General features: G+C 41.6%; 1 protein-coding gene across 4 annotated transcripts in view; it reads right to left on the reverse strand.

Annotated features, from left to right (window-relative positions):
- Window positions 1-22,529, reverse strand: part of LOC128755011 (G protein-coupled receptor kinase 6-like) — a 43,636-nt gene that overhangs the window by 16,639 nt on the left and 4,468 nt on the right. For 2 of the 4 annotated variants that reach the window (XM_053858131.1, XM_053858130.1), the window contains exons 2-5: window positions 10,006-10,101; window positions 5,132-5,244; window positions 4,257-4,334; window positions 3,328-3,428 (exon numbers count right to left, since the gene is read on the reverse strand). In XM_053858131.1, the coding sequence (XP_053714106.1) occupies window positions 3,328-3,428; window positions 4,257-4,334; window positions 5,132-5,244; window positions 10,006-10,101 (388 nt within the window). Of the gene's footprint in view, window positions 1-3,327; window positions 3,429-4,256; window positions 4,335-5,131; window positions 5,245-10,005; window positions 10,102-21,737; window positions 21,904-22,529 lie in introns of those variants that run through there. The other 2 variants (XM_053858133.1, XM_053858132.1) reach the window with 2 other exon arrangements.

Consider the following 22,529-nt stretch of genomic DNA (forward strand, 5'->3'; position numbering starts at 1 on the left):
GCAATTTTGATCTATAATAATCTCGACATCATCATGTAGCCCAATTTGACAACAAAGGTAAATCTTCTAATGAGACTGGAATGTAGAGCTGGGCATTGCTAAGAACATCACCATTTCATTTTCATTTCTTTAGGCCAAAACTTAATTCAGTACAATTGAGTTCCCTTCTAAATGTGATGGCAAGGGAAGCGCTGGCATAAATGCAGGGTGTAGACGTGAATGACCAGCTTTCATCACATCATATTTGAAAAAGGAAGGCATCAAACAGTGCTGAGGGAGGCCACACATGTACTGTATCACAGCTTCACGAAACCAATGACGGAATGTGTATTTAAACCAGCCAAATTTCCTTCTTCACCCTTAAATTTTTTGTTGATGATCACAGTCAGCCAAGAGATTTTCTTGAAGCAAAGCTAGAGAGTGACGAGCTGAGGAGCAGGACAGGGTCGGTTGTTCTTGGACTGGAGAGCAGCAATTTTCCAGTGAGAGAGGCAGCAGGAGGGATGAGGCGGTCTGCTGCGCTGTGAATGAAAACCTAGTTATGTCATCACACGGACCCAGGTGCCGTGCACATGACTGAAACGTCCATCTGACGGATCGGCGGGTTGCAGAAGAATCCCTCCCAACCATGGTGAGACACCAGGAACTCCAAACACAACTACCCAAAATAAAATGTTATCGAATGTTATCCTCAAGAAAAGACAATTCTAACATTTCACCAATATTACAGAGCACATAGACTCACCCACCTTCTTTATCATCATTACCAATGTTGTTGATAGGGTACACTGTAGTGGGTTTCTCATGGGCTTAACAGACTACATGCACAGGGGTGTGCTGACATACAATAGTTCCAGGAAATAATTCTGGCTCACTTCTTTCAGCTGTCCGGTGAGATCGCCCTTTTACTTTGGGAGTGAACACGCATTAGCCGGGATACTCCTTTTTACCGTACAGCAAGTAGGTTGCAGATTCAAACAATTTTTCATTGATCAAATGTTCTGAGAATAAGTGACGTATATTAATCTTTAGATGACCATGGTGAACGCTGACCTGTCGCCCAAGCCGCCACCAGTGAGCATGTGCCGTGGAGAACAAATAGATTAAATGTGTAGACATAAGAATAAATAAAATATCCATAAAAATCCATCCATCCATAAAAATATCCATCCTCATCTGGTCTTTGGCCAGACGTTTACACCGCCCCTTTGTAAATATTGTAAGCACTACTGCCTACAATAAAGATGTCAACTATTATTATGACAACACAGAAATTTAAAAAATATTACACCTTAAAAAAACCTAAATGTTGCACTCCGACAGATCAGCAAGTTTGATCACCCACCCTTGTCACACCTATCATCCATGAACATAATTGGCTGTACTCCTCTTCTACTTTCACCTTTGTTAGCGCCATCTCTAACATCTTTCATCCAACATATCCCTTGTCTCTAGGATCTATGTGTCGAATCCAGCCGGGCCTCCTTCAATACAATAAATTAAACATATCCACTGTAAAATTATGTCGTACTTTCAAAGTTTTAACTGAGATATTAGAAACCTAAACCAAAAGCAGAGAGAGAAACCGTCACAAAAATTCAGTGTTGACAGTGCACAGTAAACTACGGTGGATTTGAAATGTACGATATTTTAGGCATGACATAACTGCATGTTCCACTGCTGCTGCAAAGGAAAACCTCAATGTGTTTCTGTTGGTGGGTGCCAAAGTCACGTTACCGCCTGTACCACTACCTCATCAAAAACTAAACCTGAATCACTACTTTGCATCGGAATAAAATATGTCAAGGAGTGTTACGCAACAAATAACGTGGAAGGACGGCGTTATGCCAGCACAAATGGGAATCCCATCTAAAAAAATATCTTGGACCGCTAAAGCAACAGGAACACACCAGTGTATATTATTCTGTGTGGGAATACATGACCTGCCAAGACGCAACGTTTTTATTTCCCTTTCCTTCACAGCCACATTTCCTACAGAATTATCCTCTACAAACAAACATTTTTGAAACTTTTAAAAAAAGCAGTAAAAACCTTTTGCAGCAGAAATGATCAAACTTCCCTAGCACAATCTTTTCTCAACATTTTATTCATTCCTCTCAGCGAAAGAAGACTTCAGGACCTCATCACCGACCACAAGGCGAAAACACGAGCAGAGCCTGAGAACAGTTTTCCCCCTTAATTCATTCCATCAGATTCCAGTTTTCCCAGAAGAAGTGATTCAAATGCTCCCCTTGTCTTTTCCAGACAACATCTGTGAAACCAAAAACTCACTTGAAACAGATTGAAGTCGCCACACATTCTGGCTTGGTGAGTTTAGAATGGAAAGACATGACGACCGAGTGACAAAACAAAAGTGCCTCAAATACAATAGCATTCTTCACACCTAACGTATAGGAAACTAATACATGTACTTCTCCAAATGCATGGTCCAAGCTTGAGCCACGTTTCATTGGAACTGATCTGAGATGGGACAGGTTCAGTGTGGAAAAAATCTCTTGCAACATGACCACTTCACATGTACTGTACAACAGGCATCTTGTTTCAATGGCGAAAATGAAAGGGGAAAATTGAGGAATAAATACCCACTCAAGGTTTCCATTGTTTCTTTGAGAGTGTTGGCTCCATTTTGTTAGTTCACCACAACTTACTTCTCATGACTATTCTTAACAGTGAAACTAGTTTATTTGATTTAGTATTTGAAGGGTTTCACTGTCATCATTCTTCCCTTTGGATCCAAATGATTGTCATCTATCCAACTTCAAAATCAAATCCACTAAAATGGACTGAACAAAAGCAGAAACCATTGTACAGCAGAGCACGACTATTCACTGGGAATGAACCAGACTCCACAAACTTGACACAATACAAGGTATATGAGGTTATAATCGCTGTCCTGTTTGCTTCTTTTGGCTCTTGGAGCAGGAAAAAGAAACACCTGCAGGTGTGCGTTTGTCAATATATATTTGTGTGTGTGCGTATGCGGTGAACACTGAGGTCGCTGTTGTTTTCTTGCCAGCGTTCCGGATGCCCTCTCTGCTTTTTTTCTCTTTTTTTTTCATCCAAGTTCATTTGCTCGTCTGTGTGGTGTGTAACAGAGCTTGCCAGCTGCCAGCTGCCTCATCACCACTACAGACAGCACATATACAACGCTCCACACAGCCTCCTCTGTAACACATTTACTGATGGACTCAAAATCTCTAAACTGGTCCACGTCTATTGAAAACTAAAAAGCAGTGATGAAGGTTGGGCCGGCGGCATTTCAAGTAAAGCAGACAATAAAAGGGTCTGCCGAAGGCAGAAACTTACTTGGTGCAGTCGTTGAAGAGCTCCTTACATGGACTCTGCTCCAGCCGCTCCCGGCACCCGGCCATCACATCCTGGGGAATGTCGGGCAGATGGGCTGCCGACTGGTGGGTTTGAGAGAATTAGCAGGTCAGTGAGGGCACATAACGGCGATAGTCAAGTGATTCAAAGCAATAAAATCATTAGCGGTAAGTAGATTTATCCGGCAGATTACTGTTCAAGATAGATCAGTACAAGCAACTTACATAATACAAACGAATAAGGCTAGGCATCGAAAATCAAATTTTAGATTCACTTGGACTCATTTTCATGGAGCTAGAAGAGCAGCATTAATATTTGATGTTAAACATAAAATATATATAGTAATGATGGCGTTCCGGCAACAGAAGTTGTAATTTTAGATCCTGTTTTTGGTTCATCAGAAGTCTGCGAGAAACATTAATGGAGCACTAATGGATGGCACAAAGCGTGGCTTAACTTTGGTCAACAATAATCATACCGATATGGTGCTTCAGTTATGACCTCTTGCGGTGGACAATGTGAGACCCTATAGCTAACATTGTTAGCATTGTCATCTCCTCAGTAACAGTATTTTGTCAAATAAAACCTGCTTGTGGTCCTGTTTGTCACTTTGTTTAGGAGGAATAGCATTCTCAGTCAGCACAGACGTCTCACCAACACTGCTTGCTTGTAAACAAGGCAGTTGATCTATGTTCCAGCAGAGACCTGGTATAGCTACACATGCAATAGAACGTCAACAATTCAAATGACTCCCATCACGAGAAGAATCATAATTTTATTAACTCAACACTAACCAGGCCAATAACAATGTTGAATGCCTATGTTAGAAGCCAAATACAATATAAAACATTGAGCCACAGCAGCTACTGGAATGCACGGGCATATGAAGGCAGAGAAGTCCAAGATCTTACCCCATTGTTAAAGTATGTGTCTAAAACATTCAGCCCACAGTCTCTCCTCTTCTCATCAGGCGCTAGCTGGTACATGGCCTGTCAGAGGAGCACAAGTGTGAGGAAGCATGACATAGAGCAGCTGTGACAAACACTAGAGAGGTTAGTAGATCAGAAAGAGGGATAAAGAGGCCATGTTTGTTTCTTAAAAAAGAGCATGAAGGGATTCACTGGGGCTGTTTGAGGACACAGGGTGAAGAGAGACACGTGATTTATTAAGTGACACTGAGAAATTCCTGCGCATCTACAGCTCCTAAAACTGACAGTTCAAACAGAGTCGACAACTTTCTAATTGCTGGTGTGCAAGCACAGAGGTCACCTGGAGTTTGCCTGCTTGGAATGTTTTGTCGAGCGAAACGAGGCAATGCACTGGTTGGATTACAAGTCCCATAAGAGTGATCAATGTTACCGACAGCCCCAGATTTTTGCGGCTCTGTTTAACACGCTCAGACAGACAGAAAGTCAGTGACTTTTTAAGAGGTATGATTAGCCTGGTTTTCCATGCTCACATACCTCCAGGGGCCAAGACACAAGCTTGGGCCTGTGTTTGCCTTCTCACCCAGGGGACCTGCCTCTGACGTGGGCTTGATCTCATGAAGGAAGGGAGGGAGGGCGCGGGATGGGGGTGGGGGGCTTTCCCCTGACAGTCTGTCTATGTAGCTATTTGCCCCTCCTACATCGACTCCACCCACTGCCATTACCAAGAACACAACCGCAAGTCATGACTTTGGCCCCCCATTTTACTCAATCCATATCGATCACTCTGTCGGGTCATGCTCAGGCCACAGAAGATGAAAGATGAGGTCATCGAGGAGCTGGCTGCTTTATCATCTTACCACGGCGTCCATGAAATCAATGCAACGCTTCAGCTCCGGCCTGGTGTCACAGTACTGACGGAATAAGAGCCGACCAATGGGCTGCTTCTCACAGAGACTGGTGTAGTCGCGCTCTGAAAAGAGAGAGAAGGAAACAGAGAGTGAGAGGAAGGGGTGAGTTAGAGTATGCGCTGTGAATCACATAACACCTACTCAGTGGTTAACCATCTTGGTTTTAGACACCTGGTAAAGCTGTAATAGAGAACATTTACGACATAAATATCGTTGACAGATGGTTCTCTCCAGTAGTATTTTGCACAAACTACAAATGCTGTTTAGTTGAATTTTGAAGGAAATTATGAAGTTCAAACGTGAGGGCTGTGTGAGAAGCATGGATTCGGACCAGTCGGCACACTGCAGCATACAAACAGAGAAAGGAAAAACCATAATACTGTATGTCTGCATGGTGAATGTCAGATTTGGACGCTGCCACTTGTAAATAGGCATGATGCAAAGTCGCTAGCCAATGAGCATGAGGGAGCGTGGCTCCCTCAGAGGAAAATTCTGCACAAAATTCTGAGGAAATTCTGCTGTTTCCACTAACATTGCTGCTGACGGATTCGAGGAGTTCCTGGTTGTATGGAGCACACAATGCTGGTCCTTCGACTAACAGAAGAACGTGAGATTAGATGCGAGCTACTCATGCTGCACTTGGCCTTACTACACCCACCAGTTCCCTTTGCTCTGGAAAAGCATCCTCTCATATGCTGCCCAAAGGCCCCCAGCCATGTTTGCTTTCACTGGTGTCACGACCAAGTTCTCAAGGCTTTTGCAGACGATATATATGCAAGGTTCCGCGCTCAGACAAACACTGTCCTACTCTTTCAATCATTTTATCTTTTCACTGTTGTTTTCAAGTCGACATCTGCTGTTTTGTTTCACTGCTGTAAAAAGTCTGGCATCAGTCTTGATTTAACGTAAAGGTTATGTAAACAGTGTCACTGGTTACAATATCAAATTATTTCAATGAAACTTTGATGATCAGTTGGGAGTGGAAAACCTGATTTTGGTGGTGTTCTGTGATAAGTAGGTTTGCTGCGTTGTTGCCATGTAATCCGGGACATCTGGGAATTTGCAAAAAAAAAAAAAGGAGCAGATAATAAAATCAATAAAATCGCATTCTTCTAGTCCTGTCTCTCTCAGTCTGAATCAATGTCTTCTGATCGGAGATGACACGAAAACATGCCATCCAATTCAGATGAGCATCTTCACACGGCGAGTATTTAATCCGAACACACCCAACCACTGTTGACATGTGCAGTAGCGGTAAGCTGTGTGTGAATAGCGGGAAGCGTAGAACAGACTCTTTCACCGTGCAAGATCCTCGATCCATTTGTAAACAAACCACCATCCGTAACCGACCAACACCGCTCAGCATAGAACATTATACAAGTCCAGTGTCAGAATTTTGTTGAATTAATTGAAATCAACACGAGTGTTTCTGGAGCGTTTGTTGTCCACATTGCAAGTTCAGCAGCTGCACCTACTGCTTCAGTCAGAGGGACAGACGGTGCCGGAGGACTCGTGTTCGTTACGACTAAAGTTACTGGTCATGTGACGAGGATTGACATGAACAGTGACATGAAAACCAACCCAGACACCAACTGATGATCAGACGTAAAGATGGACGCCGACATAGATTAGCGTTTAACGCCCCTCTTGATCCAATCCAAATTTCATACGGAAGCCCAATTGGGACATGTTTACATGAAGCACTTTCACTTGAACAAGCTGGTCAATTAAAACGGATAGAACAATGAATATTGAATGATGAGCAAATTATATTAATGACAAAGACAAAAATTTCAAAACCTTTGTTTCTATTCAGCAATATTTTTAATATCCACTGATTCATAATATTGGTGGAAACCACAATTGGAATTTATTCTTCAGTTTCCCCTTACTGGAGGATAACCAAATCAGCCCATCTGTGTCAATGGTCGATCAAAATGTGGCGAAACGGATCGGAATTGTTCAATGAAAACACGAGGATACAAATACATAGCTTGAGTATTTTTGTCTTCTGTTCCCAAGTTTGGATCAGGCCCCACAACATTTTTCATCGCAAGCTGACTGTAAGATGACAAAACACACAGGCTCCCGCACACACAGGTGCAAACATTTGCGAGTGGAGGATACGATGGATGAAAATGTTGACATGAAGACAGCTCCCAGACAACTTCCAAGAGTAAATCCAATTTTCCTCAGCAGCTCTCCCGGCTACTCTCTTCTTTACGGAACTTCCTCTCCATGCTTGGCCACACTGTATCCCTGTACTTTGCAACATTTTGACTGCATGGACCGTATCATGAACTAAGAGCCATAAAGACATAGTAAAATCATAAACTACTGTTTTGCTGTGTCACACAGGGAGCCTTTTAGCCAAGCATTTCTCTTTGAAAATTCCCAGCAGATCTTCTCAGAGTCCATAGCGGCTCCTGAGATTGTCTTGACTTTATGCAATATTGCATTTCTTGAGCTTCTTCTTTCAGTCTCCCTCACCTGAACCTACCCTTGGTTCAGGTGGACAAGGCTGCCCAAATTTAAGCTTCCATCCCACCAAGTTATACTTTTCCTCACATTCTCATCAATCACGACAGTTTTTGGCTTCAGTAGCAGACACTGAAAGCTGATCTGAGTGTAGCACATTTCAAGCTTTGGCTTCTGCTGGAGGCAATCCAAAACACTTAAATTTGGAAGCCATAAACAGACTACATTATTGAGTCAACATGTTGGACCACACACTTGGTGAACATCCCGTATCAGTCTGGTTAAGTGCAATAAATGACATGTTTACATGATGTTGCAGCGGCATGAGATAAGGCTGCAGAGAATATTAGACTAATTTGTTAAAGGTCTGTTTAGTTAACCATTAGCCATTTTAATAACATAGAATCAAACCTCAGATGTGGATGATAACGAAAGTTATAATACATGGAACGCTCTGACAATATTCAATTTTCAACAATAATGAAAACAATTGCGTCACAACCCATTTTAATGAAATGCATTTAAAATCTTCCCTGAAACAGAAGCAGTTTGAATACATGAAATATGCCAAAGAAATACTCTGCACATTATTGCTGTTACTGCAAGCGCCAAAAAAAAAAAATTCTCAGATTAGGTCTGTGTGTGTGTCGTCGCAGCAGCAACTTTAAAAGGTAAATTCATGTTTAGAGGTGACAGTTATGTTTTGAATTAGTCCAGGGTTTCTCTGAATGCAGCCAATAACCACTTAGTCACTCATACTGTTTTAACTAATTTATTGATCTTATATACACAAAAAACTCAGAAAAGCAATTGGATGGAGAGCAAGCACATCACAGAAGTCGATTGGCCAAATAATCCGTGATGGCTGAAAATAACAGGGGTTTAAGAAAATATCGATATACTCAAATATCGTGGAATAGAATGGCAACCTGTCCATGGAGTATTCCTGCCTCTCGCCCAATGACCGCTGGGATAGGTTCCCCACAGCCCTGAACAGTACTAAGCAGTGGTTCACTGAAGATGTATGTCTTGATATTTTAAGTCGGATATATTACATTTTATAATACATTAATACATGGACATGCTGCAGAATTGTGACATGCATTTTAGACAAGTAACATTTTCTTTCTCCACACTGGAGGTATTTGGTTGAAGGGAAAGTGAAATTTAACTGAGAGTCTAACTGGACTAGTTCATGACTAGTTCATGCACATAATAATGTACTGCATTATCTGATTTCCCCCCTTAAAATGACATCCTGCTGACAAATATAAAAATATATTACTGAATTTACAGTATTGCAATATGTCTCAATTTATCGTATGACCACTGCTGTAGCGGGATACATATTGTATCACAAGATCGCTGCCAATGCACAGGTTTCCTTCTCTGTGTACTCAGTCAGTACTGAAGTATATGCCACAGATATTGACAGAAGAAAACACTGTCACAATTGTGACAAGCCTGATCATGATCGACCTCACTGATCAGTTAAGAAATAGTGACGTGGGACATTGACTGAAATACTGACGGATAAGGCGCAATTGCAGGGTAACTCGTCGGCACAAAAGACTGGAATGTGACAACACAATCATGGGAAGGCAAGACAAGAAAAATGTGTTCTTCCGCCAACTGTTGACACAACCATGATGGCGTCACATGCATGACAAGACAATACTGGAAAATGAAGGACGAAACCTCCGGCCCCACTATTGGTCAACAGCTTTGAAAAACAGCAGTGTGATCAAATTCATTTTTGTATAATCAGCGCACAATAAGGCTAGCATACACATGAGACACGCTTCGCATTCTTTCTGTAAAGTAAAACCTTCATTATTCTCTCTACAAAGTAGAAGACAGCGAAGCGATGGATGGTGGGAGGGGGAGGTAAAGAGATTGAAAGTCAGGAGGAAGAGAATGTGGGGGAGGGCAGCACAGCAATCTCTGGCAGAGAAGGCTCTGACGCACTATTACACACCAAAGACACCTACACACACATATACACAAGTGTAGCACAGAGAGTAGTGTGGATGCAGTGCTGGATCAGACCCACTCCCATCACCCTGATGATAAACCTGGAACAGGAGGAAATACTGATTCGGCGTGGAAGAAGTGTGTTTTAAATGCCTGTTCAAACAGATTTCCCAAGTCAGACTCACACACACACACTTATGCACAGTTTCCTGTCCCCTGCTTGTAACGGCGGGTGGAGACGGGTAGAAATAGGAAGGAAGTCCAATCTGAACTTCCTACAGCAGCCGGACCCACCCCGACGCGCAGCATGGCACTTTATCTTTCTGCTACGCGCTCGCACGCACAAATGGTGGCGTTGCCCACTTTCTTACCGATAGTGCGGCGCAGCTCCTCACACTGGCTGATGTGGGGGAGTTTGAGCATCTCCTTCCATTTCTTACTGCGACCGTTCCTCTTCCCTCCTCCACCTGAAATGACAGACCACGCCGGACCATTATTGGGACGCACATTCACTACCTGGCCTTTTAAAAAGCAAGAAAAAGTCATTGAGCCAAGAATGGGCGTGCATGTGTGACTATGTTGACATTGCTGTGACCAGTGTCACGGCCAGCTGGCTCGTCTCATCAGTCGCCCTCATGTGTCATGACAGAGCATGTGGTGAAGAATGTCCGCTTTAAAGATCACAGGATACTTTCAGGCAACAACAGCAGCCACTTCTTCCTTTTTGTAGGATTTAAGATCACTGTTATGCATTGGTTTGATTAACTGTTATTGAGATGACCTTCCACAGAAGTTCAAAGTGATTGTGACTCGGGGAACGCAACATGAGGCATGTAGACCTGCTCAATAGTAGCTACAACTCCAGCAACCCTGCTGAGGGTGAGGGGAGTAGGAAGTGGAGAGGGCGTCATATGAGGAGAGGAAGGGAAACAGACAGAGGTAGAGTGACGATTACTACTGGAGGCAGACAGAAATCTTAAGAACACTCGCGTCTGCGTCTGAATCTTCAGTTATTTCTAGCCACAACTCCTGACAGGCCCATAACAGAGGACCAAACGACGACCAGATACCACAGCTGCAGTTGGTCTTACTACTTATGGTTTTGTTCTGTGTAGTCATTGGCGTCATCTTGCCATCTTACAGGGCCACAAATGTTTATCATCAACGGGTCAAAGGGCCATTCACTGAGGTTGGTTAGGTGACATCAAACTAGGGAAGGTGTTAAAAAGAAAAAAAGATTGATTCATCTGAATTATTTATTATACAACATGATTTTCCTACTGTAAGTGGTAAAATGGGTATAAATTGACTGAAATATTGTGAATTGAATTGATTTGGGAAACAACAACAACTAAAATAGAAAACAGAATGCAGTTTCAAATGAAAAATCTTGATCACAGTCTGAAGTCCATTCTCTGAATTGCTGATTCATTCATTCTCTACTTTTACCACTGAACTTAGAACATGTGATTTTCATGCAATAAAGCTGTGCAAGTGTGTACATTTCATGTGTCAATACATGTCATTCAACAATACTATGAGATGTTGACCCACAGTTCAAATGGAGAAAAAAAGACAAAACAACTGAGATGGTCAACTTTACTACATGCGAAGAACTAAAATGCCTTGAATGACTTGCTAAATATGAAATATGAACTCTGCATATTTGCATACAAACGTTAACTCTTTTAACAATCAAATGAAAAGAGCAACGCCGACCATGTTTAGCCGGTCCAGGTAGGACTGCACAGCCCAGTGGTCTTCCCATTCTAAATGTCAAGTCAAAGCACAGCTTTCAATGACATTCACACAAAGAAATGTGACACAACAAACCCAAAGTAGGCTTCTAAATAAAGCAAACTTGTTTTCCAACGTCATGAAGATTCAATATATCATGCTGCAACACTCACGCCTCCTCAGTGAACTGTGAAGTGAAACAGAGTTCAACAATTATTTATGTAGATCACATACCTTAGTGGAAACTTCGTATTTTTTGCTCTCAGGAGGCTTTTTTTTTTTTTTTTGCGCTCACCCTCCATGAACTATTTCACAGAGGAGCCTGCATAACTCCCTAACCATAAGGCGGTGCTACACCTGTAAATCTGCTCCAAATATGGGCGGTCTCAGTGCAGAAGGGCTACATAATAACAGCCAAGCAGCCTCCTCTTTCAGACAGTGTTTCAATGTTCTACATACTGTAAGCTAAAACGTCAAATCATGATTGTCAACAAGGTGTGAAGGAATAATAGTTTAGGGACCAAAAATTATGGGCTGACATGCAGCACGCAGACACACATCCTCAATCTACCCTCAGCGGCATCACTCATGTATTATGACTTATTGTGTTTGATCATTCCAGAGTGTTGGCCGTCTCATGGTGATTTACTATTCAAAATATTTCCCAGAAATCAATGATTTAACAGGATTCTATACTCAAAATGCATTGGGTTTTAAAAACCTGAGCGACTAAATAATGATAATATAATAACGTTTTATTTATCAAGCATGTTTATGTACAGTGTTCACAAAGTGCTGTACAGGCAAAACAACATGAACAGGATGTTTGCACTTGCATGACCATGAAGGTGAGGACAGCTCAACCCTTAGTGCGCTACTGAAGACATGTAGGAGGATATTTACATAAATGCAAGCCGATAGAAGGGAGTTTTAGCAGAGATTTCACGATGGAGGTACACCTTGTGTTTTGAATCCTCTCTTAGACTGTTCTTGAGTTGAGAAGCCCTGATAGAAAAGGCTCTGCCACCTCTAGAGAAAAGTCTAGACCCACCAGTGTAATGGATAGCAATAATAAGACATAAACACATGAGACATAAACTGCATCGCACAATATGGTGGCCGCAAAATGGTTAATCCTTGACCAAAAACTCAACTTAAAATAGTCGCACATCAACTACATCACCAGCTGTTCAGACTCAGCAGGGTAAAAACAGTCCCAGAACGACAAAGGTAGAGAATCAGGAAAACACGCGAGGACAAACTTGGCGGGTGCACGTGCACACTGTAACAAGGCCTCCCCACCCTGTTTAATGTCAGTCTGACGTCAAAGCCATGTGTGCAGGCTCTTAATGCAGACAGGATGGAGCAAGTATTTATTTTACTTTGGTTCTGCTCTCCAACAGAACGGAGCCCTCCATAAACACTGACTTCACAGCATTTTCACAGAAGCCAGCACTGAGATCATCGCGCTGGATCTTTGAGATCCGTGCACATGCCGTCGGTGGACGACTGTCCGGTTGCTCATGAGAAATTATGTTCCAGGAATAGTTTCCTCAGATAAGGGGTCCCAGAGATTACAATGGCACAGTCTGGCCTCACATACATGCTGACCCCTGATCTGGCCTGCTTCCTGTCAACTTCTCTCCCACTATCTCCAACAGCCATGATAACTGCATGACCTCGCATCATGGCCAGCTGGTTGAAGACAGTGAGATGTCAAAAGGCGAAACATTCCAACTCCGTTTACTGCAGTGACTTAACTTGGTTTGCAGAAGACAGCATGTTCTAATTCTAATTGATTTCAGAATGCAGTTATCCCATCTGATCATCTTATTACACAAACGGACAACAGTATTTCCAACTTTAGACCAACATGTCTGAGTTCAGCGCACCATTTTACTCCGTGACCTCGACCAGCTCTTGAGTAAATTTCCATTTTACATGTTGAAATGAGGGCCATGTGACCAACACACCATGCCAATTACATACAGAACATTATGTCTTCATGTTTCCCAATTATATCAGCATAGCTAATTTCGCATGTCATGTGAAGGGACTCATCCCAAGGTTCCCACAACGATCAAAATATAAGTGCCATGCCTTTTGTTACAAAAGTAAATTACATTGTATGCCGGGATTTCTGTCTTCACAGCGGGTAAGATCTCCAGGTCTGTCACAGAACATGGATTTTCCCTGGACTATGAAGGGCCCAGAAGCCCACCACAGGTGGAGGGAAGTTGGTACAGATGTTCTCCCATTCACTTGATGTTATGTTCCCTCCACTAATTCTTTATAATGACTCAGACTGTGACTTATGACTGTGAATCAAAATTACTGACTAAAAATACTTTAGTTCAGTGGCCCACCAACACGGCTTAAATGAGAGCAGCCACACCTTCCAAAAAATGGCCTCTTTTTTTAAAGATGGAATCTCACATGATCGAAGGTGTTAAAATGAAGTGAAACATCAAAACAAGCAGATAACACGTAACACATCACAGAGGTGGAAATTATCGTGGTGGTTGTCAGCAGGTTTTCACTGGAAAATACAGAATGAAACCTCATGACAACCGCAGACCAGATACCACAGCTGCAGTTGGTCTTACTACTTATGGTTTTGTTCTGTGTAGTCATTGGCGTCATCTTGCCATCTTACAGGGCCACAAATGTTTATCATCAACGGGTCAAAGGGCCATTCACTGAGGTTGGTTAGGTGACATCAAACTAGGGAAGGTGTTAAAAAGAAAAAAAGATTGATTCATTTGAATTATTTATTATACAACATGATTTTCCTACTGTAAGTGGTAAAATGGGTAAAAATTGACTGAAATATTGTGAATTGAATTGATTTGGGAAACAACAACAACTAAAATAGAAAACAGAATGCAGTTTCAAATGAAAAATCTTGATCACAGTCTGAAGTCCATTCTCTGAATTGCTGATTCATTCATTCTCAACTTTTACCACTGAACTTAGAACATGTGATTTTCATGCAATAAAGCTGTGCAAGTGTGTACATTTCATGTGTCAATACATGTCATTCAACAATACTATGAGATGTTGACCCACAGTTCAAATGGAGAAAAAAAGACAAAACAACTGAGATAGTCAACTTCACTACATGCGAAGAACTAAAATGCCTTGAATGAGTTGCTAAATATGATAAATGAACTCTACATATTTGCATACAAACGTTAACTCCAGCCGGTCCAGGTAGGACTGCACAGCCCAGTGGTCTTCCCATTCTAAATGTCAAGTCAAAGCACAGCTTTCAGTGACATTCACACAAAGAAATGTGACACAACAAACCCAAAGTAGGCTTCTAAATAAAGCAAACTTGTTTTCCAACGTCATGAAGATTCAATATATCATGCTGCAACACTCACGCCTCCTCAGTGAACTGTGAAGTGAAACAGAGTTCAACAATTATTTATGTAGATCACATACCTTAGTGGAAACTTCGTATTTTTTGCTCTCAGGAGGCTTTTTTTTTTTTTGCGCTCACCCTCCATGAACTATTTCACAGAGGAGCCTGCATAACTCCCTAACCATAAGGCGGTGCTACACCTGTAAATCTGCTCCAAATATGGGCGGTCTCAGTGCAGAAGGGCTACATAATAACAGCCAAGCAGCCTCCTCTTTCAGACAGTGTTTCACCAACACGGCTTAAATGAGAGCAGCCACACCTTCCAAAAAATGGCCTCTTTTTTTAAAGATGGAATCTCACATGATCGAAGGTGTTAAAATGAAGTGAAACATCAAAACAAGCAGATAACACGTAACACATCACAGAGGTGGAAATTATCGTGGTGGTTGTCAGCAGGTTTTCACCGGAAAATACAGAATGAAACCTCATGACAACTGTAGACCGTTGCTTGCGGAACTGAAGTCACGCATTCCAGCCAGATATATGAAGAGACGGACCGCTGCAGATCTGAGAGAGATGAAGTCTGTAAAACAGTCTGTAATCTTACAATGTATTTTTTGGACTGTGAGAAACACGTGTTAGTGTGGCATTGGTAGAAGCTACAGAGGACATTTACATTCTGTAAATTGTAATTTTATTTACATTCTACCTTGCTTTATTTTAAGAGCCAATAAAAAAAGCTTTCCACAAATCAATGAACGGCCCAAAAACTGTAATCTAATAATAAAATCATCATCTTAACAAATTTAAGGAAAAATTGTGCTCGAAACTAAATTGCATAATAGCGTCTTTTTTAATTTTATTTTTTAGATGTACAATTCATTTTACGCTGCTAATTCCATGCTGTAAGTTGTCGTAAATGCTGGACAATAATTATAATAATAATATACAGAAAATTGAGCTTGGTAAATTGCTTTAACAAGTATAAATAAATATAAATTCCAAGTTCTGAACACTGTTTATTTTTCTTTCTCAGATGATGGATTAAGAACTGACACAGAATAAACACGAGCTATACGTCCAGGAATGCATTCCCAAAGAAGCCCATAGCACGATTTTTTTTTTCTTCAAAACACTGAATCAGAAGCAGTGACAACTTCTCACTGTGACTCTCAGCTTTCCACATCCCTTACGTCTTGTGGCCATTTCACATCATCATATGTGAAGAGACACTCTTCCATCTGACGAACATATGCCACAGGCTGACTAGTCAGCGGCCGCCAAAGAGAGGAGGCCGCGCTTACACTGCGACACAAACTAAATAATCAGAAGTGCGCAGACTCACACTATTTTATTTAAACTCAAATCACTTTAGAGGGAGAGGTGGTCAGTCCATGATAGGGATCAAATAGAGAGTCACTCCTACCTGACGGGGTATGACAAAGAATGCAGAGCTGAGACCAAGTTCTCAGAGCAAGAGTGATCAAGTGTGTAACAGTTAGGCACATCTCTGGAGTGTGTAATTAATGAAGGATATTTAAAGCATGCCGTACATTTTCACATTGTCAATCAATGCGGTCATGGTAGAATAGTATACTGTAATGGTGGAGGCTGTGAAATTGATAAACATCAGGTATTACTTCCTTTGATGGTTATTTTATTGGGAGTGTGACAGCAGAAAACACTTCAGCACTCTTCTTCTAAGCCCCAAGCGAGGGGCAATGCAGAACACACTTCTTCACACAAGATATGACCCCTTGCAATCCAGCCCTTCAGATATGTTTGCGATGTAGTCTTGGTCAGACAGACGACTGCCAGCGCAGGAAAAAAAATCTTGCTTTGAACAGGAGCTCCCTGCGCCAGAGTACACGGCTTAAATGGAAGGAAATGAGACCGGGTAGAACTTAGTTTAGCACTATTGTAATACGAGCACAAATACACATGCTGGCAAAACACAATTTATCCCTGATGAATGAATGGCCTGCAGCATTTCCAGTGGCTCTACAGTGTACAGAGTGTGATTGGCCGGCCAGCCTTGATAAGAAAAACATTAGCTGCAAGTATCTCTGCTCTCTATTGAAAGCAATGGCTGGATGTTTGAACAAAGTAATCTACTTATGGTCAGTCTGGAAGACAAAGAGGGAAACGCTGCTCTTGAATCTTCACGTTTCTTTCCGCTCCCACCTTCACCGACTACACAGGCCCCTCATCGTGCTGCGCCTGATCGATTCCTCGATAGCCCATTTCTTCCTGCAGTATAACGTGGTCTTGAGTCAGCATGACACAGCACAGGTCACACAGAGTTTGAGGCTCGGAGGGATAGATGTAAAATCATTCAGATAAGTCATAATCTTTAGATGAAGTTAGCCAACACACACGTGACCACCAACAGATAAACCACAATCACATCATCAGCCATTGAATTGACTCTCAACAGTACAATAAACTGAAGGTGACAGGTAAACACCTACTTAGTTGAGTAAAGACCAGAAGTACACAGCTTTACAGCCGTTTGTTGATGCATCCTTTTGTGTATTAATTATGTCACAAGTGTCTTTTTACTGTTGAACTTATTATACCACAGTTAGCACCATTCATTTGTATCTAATGTCCCAATAAAGTAAAACAAAAGCACACTTGCCAAAACTAACCAAATGACTGCACTAGGAAGACCTCTGTGCTTAGAGGCAATAAAGCCACACAGTAAGCCAAAGGTCAGAACGGATTAGGTGTTGAGGTTTCTGAGGTTTGCTTCCCATCTACCATTGTAACAATTCCCAGATCAGACTGAGCTAGATGCTATGTCTCATGGATTTGGTGGCCACACCACTAATAGGACTTGATATTTAAATCTGGATCTCCTCTGGTGCAGGTAGTTCCTTCTTGCGCTCTTTGCCAAAGCACATCTCACCTCATCATGTCACCACATCCACTAACCCCACTGCTCGACTTCCTCCTCTTTTGCCTGGTATGTCCATCACCCACATGCACACTATCATTTTAAGGTCAGTTTAGGGTTAGTGATCTGTGGAAGACAATGTTTGTTTTCTGACTGCAAGTACCATGATAGTACTGGATAACCCTACAACACTGAGAGACATTCTGTCTCTCAACACAATCCACTGTAAGAGGAGAAATGTCCGAGGCTACGGAACCATAGCGACCCAAGGCAAGTAAGTATAGAGGCATCCCACAAAGGACACATTGGAGCAATTAAAATTCAAATAAAAAGTCTGAAAAACATTCAACACCATACAAGTTTAAACAACAATTTACAAACATGTTCTATACAGAATATATAGTACTTAGTCAATTTACTACACTACAATCAAGGCATGTTGTAGGCAGATAACTTCACCAATCCTTTAGGTGGTGGGTGACTGGTCGAAATAATTATTGGTGCGAGCCCTAGCATGCAGTCATGTGAGGAAACCTTCAGTGCATCAACATGTAAGCATGTTGTTGTGATGATCCATTAGCTTTAACTTTACAGTTTTCAGTTTGTTTTTTCATTCAATACAGAATGACGCAAAATGAAAATCTGCAGTATATTTTTAATAAACAGGCGACGACTATCACCTCCAGATATTTTATAAGACAGTCAAAACAAGGTCCTGATGATCTACAAGAAAAGCGCTTCTTCATCCCTCAGCAGCTTGCCAAGAAAATGTACTAATGAATGTCCCAGCCATCCAACTAACCACCGTTGCTGGTGCCATGCATATGCATCTCACTGGTTCTCAGCACAGTGCCCAATTGTGGGTGTAATGACTGTAAAATGAGTTCCACATCAAGGGGCAGTCACAAAGCAATGTGTTTTATAGAGCTCAGCTGGAGGAAACACCCCAGAGTGATGACAACAAGTGTTAGTCTGGCAGTGACCACAAACTAATAAAGCAACGCTGGCTAACGTCACAGGAAAACCCACACAAGTGGTCTGACAGGACCTGCTACCATGCAATTTGATAAGTGGAGGAGATGAGGCAAAGAGCAGAGGGAGCTCCAAGTACAAGTGACAATCTGTTGTGTGAAATTCAAGACAGCGACAGGGATGATCTGTGACGGAATAGTAGCGGCAGTTTCATCGGACAGTGTCGAGATGGACACCCCGGAAATTCAAAGACAAGAAGTAGAGAAAGATGTGGTACAGATGAAGATGGTGAGGATTACATTGGGAATGACCAGGAAGGGCAAGATTAAAGATGAGTGCATCAGAGGAACAGCTCATGTGGCGAGGTTTGGAGACAAGGTTAGAGGGGGCAGATGGTTTGGACACATGGAGAGGAGAGGCAGGTGACAGAGAGACCAGGAAAGAGAAGAGGAAGACAACCAATGAGGTTCATAACACAGGGTTTCGTGTGAGCGTAGTTGGGGCAACGGCAGGTTTCAACCAGCATAATCGGTCTTTTCTGTTGTTTTTGTCGACATGTAGTGAAAAGTGAGTCACAATAACAGCTTATGCGTATCGTTGTTCTCAGTGGGAACACTGGATGATGCACAAGACTGGCGATGGAAAGGAACACGTAGAGAAATGAAGAGAGATTTACTGACTGTTGAAAATATCAAGCAAGTAGCATGGCTTTGGGTCGACTACCACAAGTTAAAAATTTAACTGGCAGTTGAACAGAGCAGTCGTGATTGATGATAACGCAGATGATTTACCATGTAGTCGATACAAGATTAATCATTTAGCCACAGCTGCATGTAGCTCCGCACAAGCCAATATGTTGTGCCAGAGATGTATTTAAACGGCTTCCCTTGTGAAGAATAAGTAACCTGTGAGGCTTAAAAACATCCTTGGATAAAAGTGTGATTCAGCTATAAAATAATAAACTTTAAGGGTCAGGGTTGGCTGTGCAATGTGCAATATTAACACTTGATAATAGACTATAGGACACTCCAGTTTGAGCTTTGGTTGAACAATCAAAGGCATGTGTTTCGTCTATGGAAGACATTTTCACTGCTTGTGCAATTATTTCTGTTCTGTACTCTAATACTATTCGCCTATGACCGGTAAGCCCTTCTTTTTGTTTTGTTTTTTTTGTGAGAGGTGCAATTTCTGAAATGAGTGCTACTTCACATATGCAGTTTATCAAGATAAAAATGTACCTATTATAATGCAAAAAGGCCACTGTACATTTCAGTCCCAATACCTGACTCGACACCTTGATACTGCTGTTACACTATAAACTATAGCCGAGCAGAAAGATGAGCAACAAAGCTCCACAGCTAAAACCCATGTAAAACTGCGACCAGAGTGGGAGACAGTGACGACCAGCTCGACTGGTAATTTAGTTTATGCAGGAATTAATTGAACAGTCAATCACTGGTGACAATGAATCAATGTCTTTGTGCCAAATACACCCATGCATTAACATCCGCGCCAGAGCTCATTTTATGCGTGAAAACCAAAACACCAACGCCTGGATCAGTATCAGACTTATGAGGAACAAAGAGTTATTACAAGCAGAAGTGGCTTACTAGAACCTTTTGCAGCGAGAGGCTCCATAGTTGTGATGTTCGAACAATACATTCCAAAAGGTGTGAACTCCACTTCGGAGACTGGATTTAATGACATGATATTGCTATAAGAATTCTAAATACACGCAGCAGGCAGTAATCACAGGATGCAGCTTCATTTGCAATAAAATCCATCTTAAAATGAAGTCAGTCATCGACGCAGAATTGAGGCGGCAGAACCTCTTCAGGGTTTTCCCTGGGATTTTTTTCCTCAGCAAGGAGGTCTTTCTTCCTTCAGAGAGGCATGACTAATCATAACTTCATATTCAATTAAAAGTGAAAAACCCTGGCTTCCACTCTCATTTAGAAATGCACACAAGTCAGTCAATATTTACACCTTCTTTACTGCTTCCCCAATCTTATCTTATTCACGTCTGACTCCAGACTATGAGACTCACTTATCTGCAGAGTTACAATCGGGGGTCGCCCTCAGTCTAATTTAGCATCAACGGTGCTCAGCCTGCCTCGAATACAGATCCACTTTCATCACATGAACGGATTAATGTCTACAATTTCTGCCATTAAGAAATGAGAATTTTGAAATAGACAATGCACCTTGGCTTTTGGCACTGGATCTGACGGCCCGGCATCAGCATCTCAACAGTGTAGTAACACAACATGAGTGGACTGAACTTTTCTGGTTAACTACTAAATCTTCAAAGGAGGACGAATTTAACTTTTGGATTGGGCATCAGCTGTGCAGAGTAGAGAGCAGAAGGCTCAGTCGGGTACAGGTTTTTGGTTGTCCCATCGGGCACACACATAGGGACTTCAGTTCTCATAGAATGCACACTAATACCATGAAATCGATACCACTTTGAGGCAGCGTGGAGTTTTTGAATGTCAATTTATGATGACAAATTCTGTTTGTACTACAGTGAAACTTGTGACCTTCATTCATGTACACAAAAAACATCCTAAGGAATGTTGTTCAAATAACGATATACATGGGAAAAAAAAAACAAAAAAAAGGAAGTAATATTATGTGTAATGGCATGATTACTTGGACTCAAATGCAAGTACTTGTATATTACTCATTTTGGGAAAAACTGGTATAGGTGCATCGCTAGAAACAAATGCCATGCTTTTCAAAAGAAAAAAAAAACAACAACAGAGCGACGTTCTCCAATATAGAATAGAATAGAATGAATTTACAGTGAGAATAAATTCTGGGTATGATTTAATTTTTTTCCACAGAACTGAAAAGCAATCGCCTCGCCTGAGGAAATTTGTCTGCAGTGCTGTTTGCATGTTGGATATTGACATTTTGGAACACTTGCTGAAAACAATGCTTAAAATAGGGAGGGTTATGTGGACATTCTCCTCACAAAAGAGTCATGAGCAAACACGTTATGAAAGCTAAGAGACTGTGTTTGTGTAAACAAACAACTGTGAGATAACGCTAAAAGACACAAACATTGGATCAATAGAGCTTGTTTGATCTGAACGCAGCAGTGAAGAAAAAAAAAAATTACTCACTCTATAAAGTCACACCTAAATCTTCTCATTGGAGAAACCTAACCAGCCAGACACACTGCAACCGCTCCACTTCAGCCTATCGACCTGCTCAAGACGATCTGCCAAAGTTGGAACTCAATCACGAGTACTCCGTGTGAAGTCGTTTCAGTTCACCTCTTGTTGTTCGACTGTTACCCTTGCCACACCTAGATATGCACGTCTCTTCTGAACATTCAGTTTCACTATTGAGGGTGACAAAAAAAGTGGTGACGCAATAAAGCAGCATCACAAACTGCTGGCAAAAGAAGCCTCACAACTCCATTCACATTATTTCAATTAAGGTCACATGATAGAAAACGCAATGGTGGATAACTGAAGCTCGTGTTTCCGAAGTGGTTTTTTCCTTGTATTTAAAATTGAAATCGATAAAATGCACAGCTGATTTCCTATGGACTAAATTTATATTGAATCATGTACAAATCAGTTCACACAGATGAGTGCTTAAAAGTGCCATTGCCTGCAAGAGGTGGCAAGAATTCCGAGAGTTCGGATCGGCAAACCGAAGATATTTGATTTTCAGGTATCAATACCACTTCAAGATAGTCAAGTCAAACACTGGACAACAGACGTATTGGCAGACGCTCAGTGTGCTGCACAGTTCAGGCAGGAAGAACTACAATTTTCAAAACTCATCAATTCCGCATTTATTTTGACAGTTTTTGCCCTCCTGAACTTACGGGTCAAGATAGGCAGGATGTGTCTCTATTTCTGACACTCGTGTCATCTATTCATGTGACCATAAAAGCAGTACTT

This window comes from Synchiropus splendidus, chromosome 2, assembly GCF_027744825.2.
Source record: "Synchiropus splendidus isolate RoL2022-P1 chromosome 2, RoL_Sspl_1.0, whole genome shotgun sequence".
In the NCBI taxonomy this organism is placed as follows: Eukaryota; Metazoa; Chordata; class Actinopteri; order Syngnathiformes; family Callionymidae; genus Synchiropus; species Synchiropus splendidus.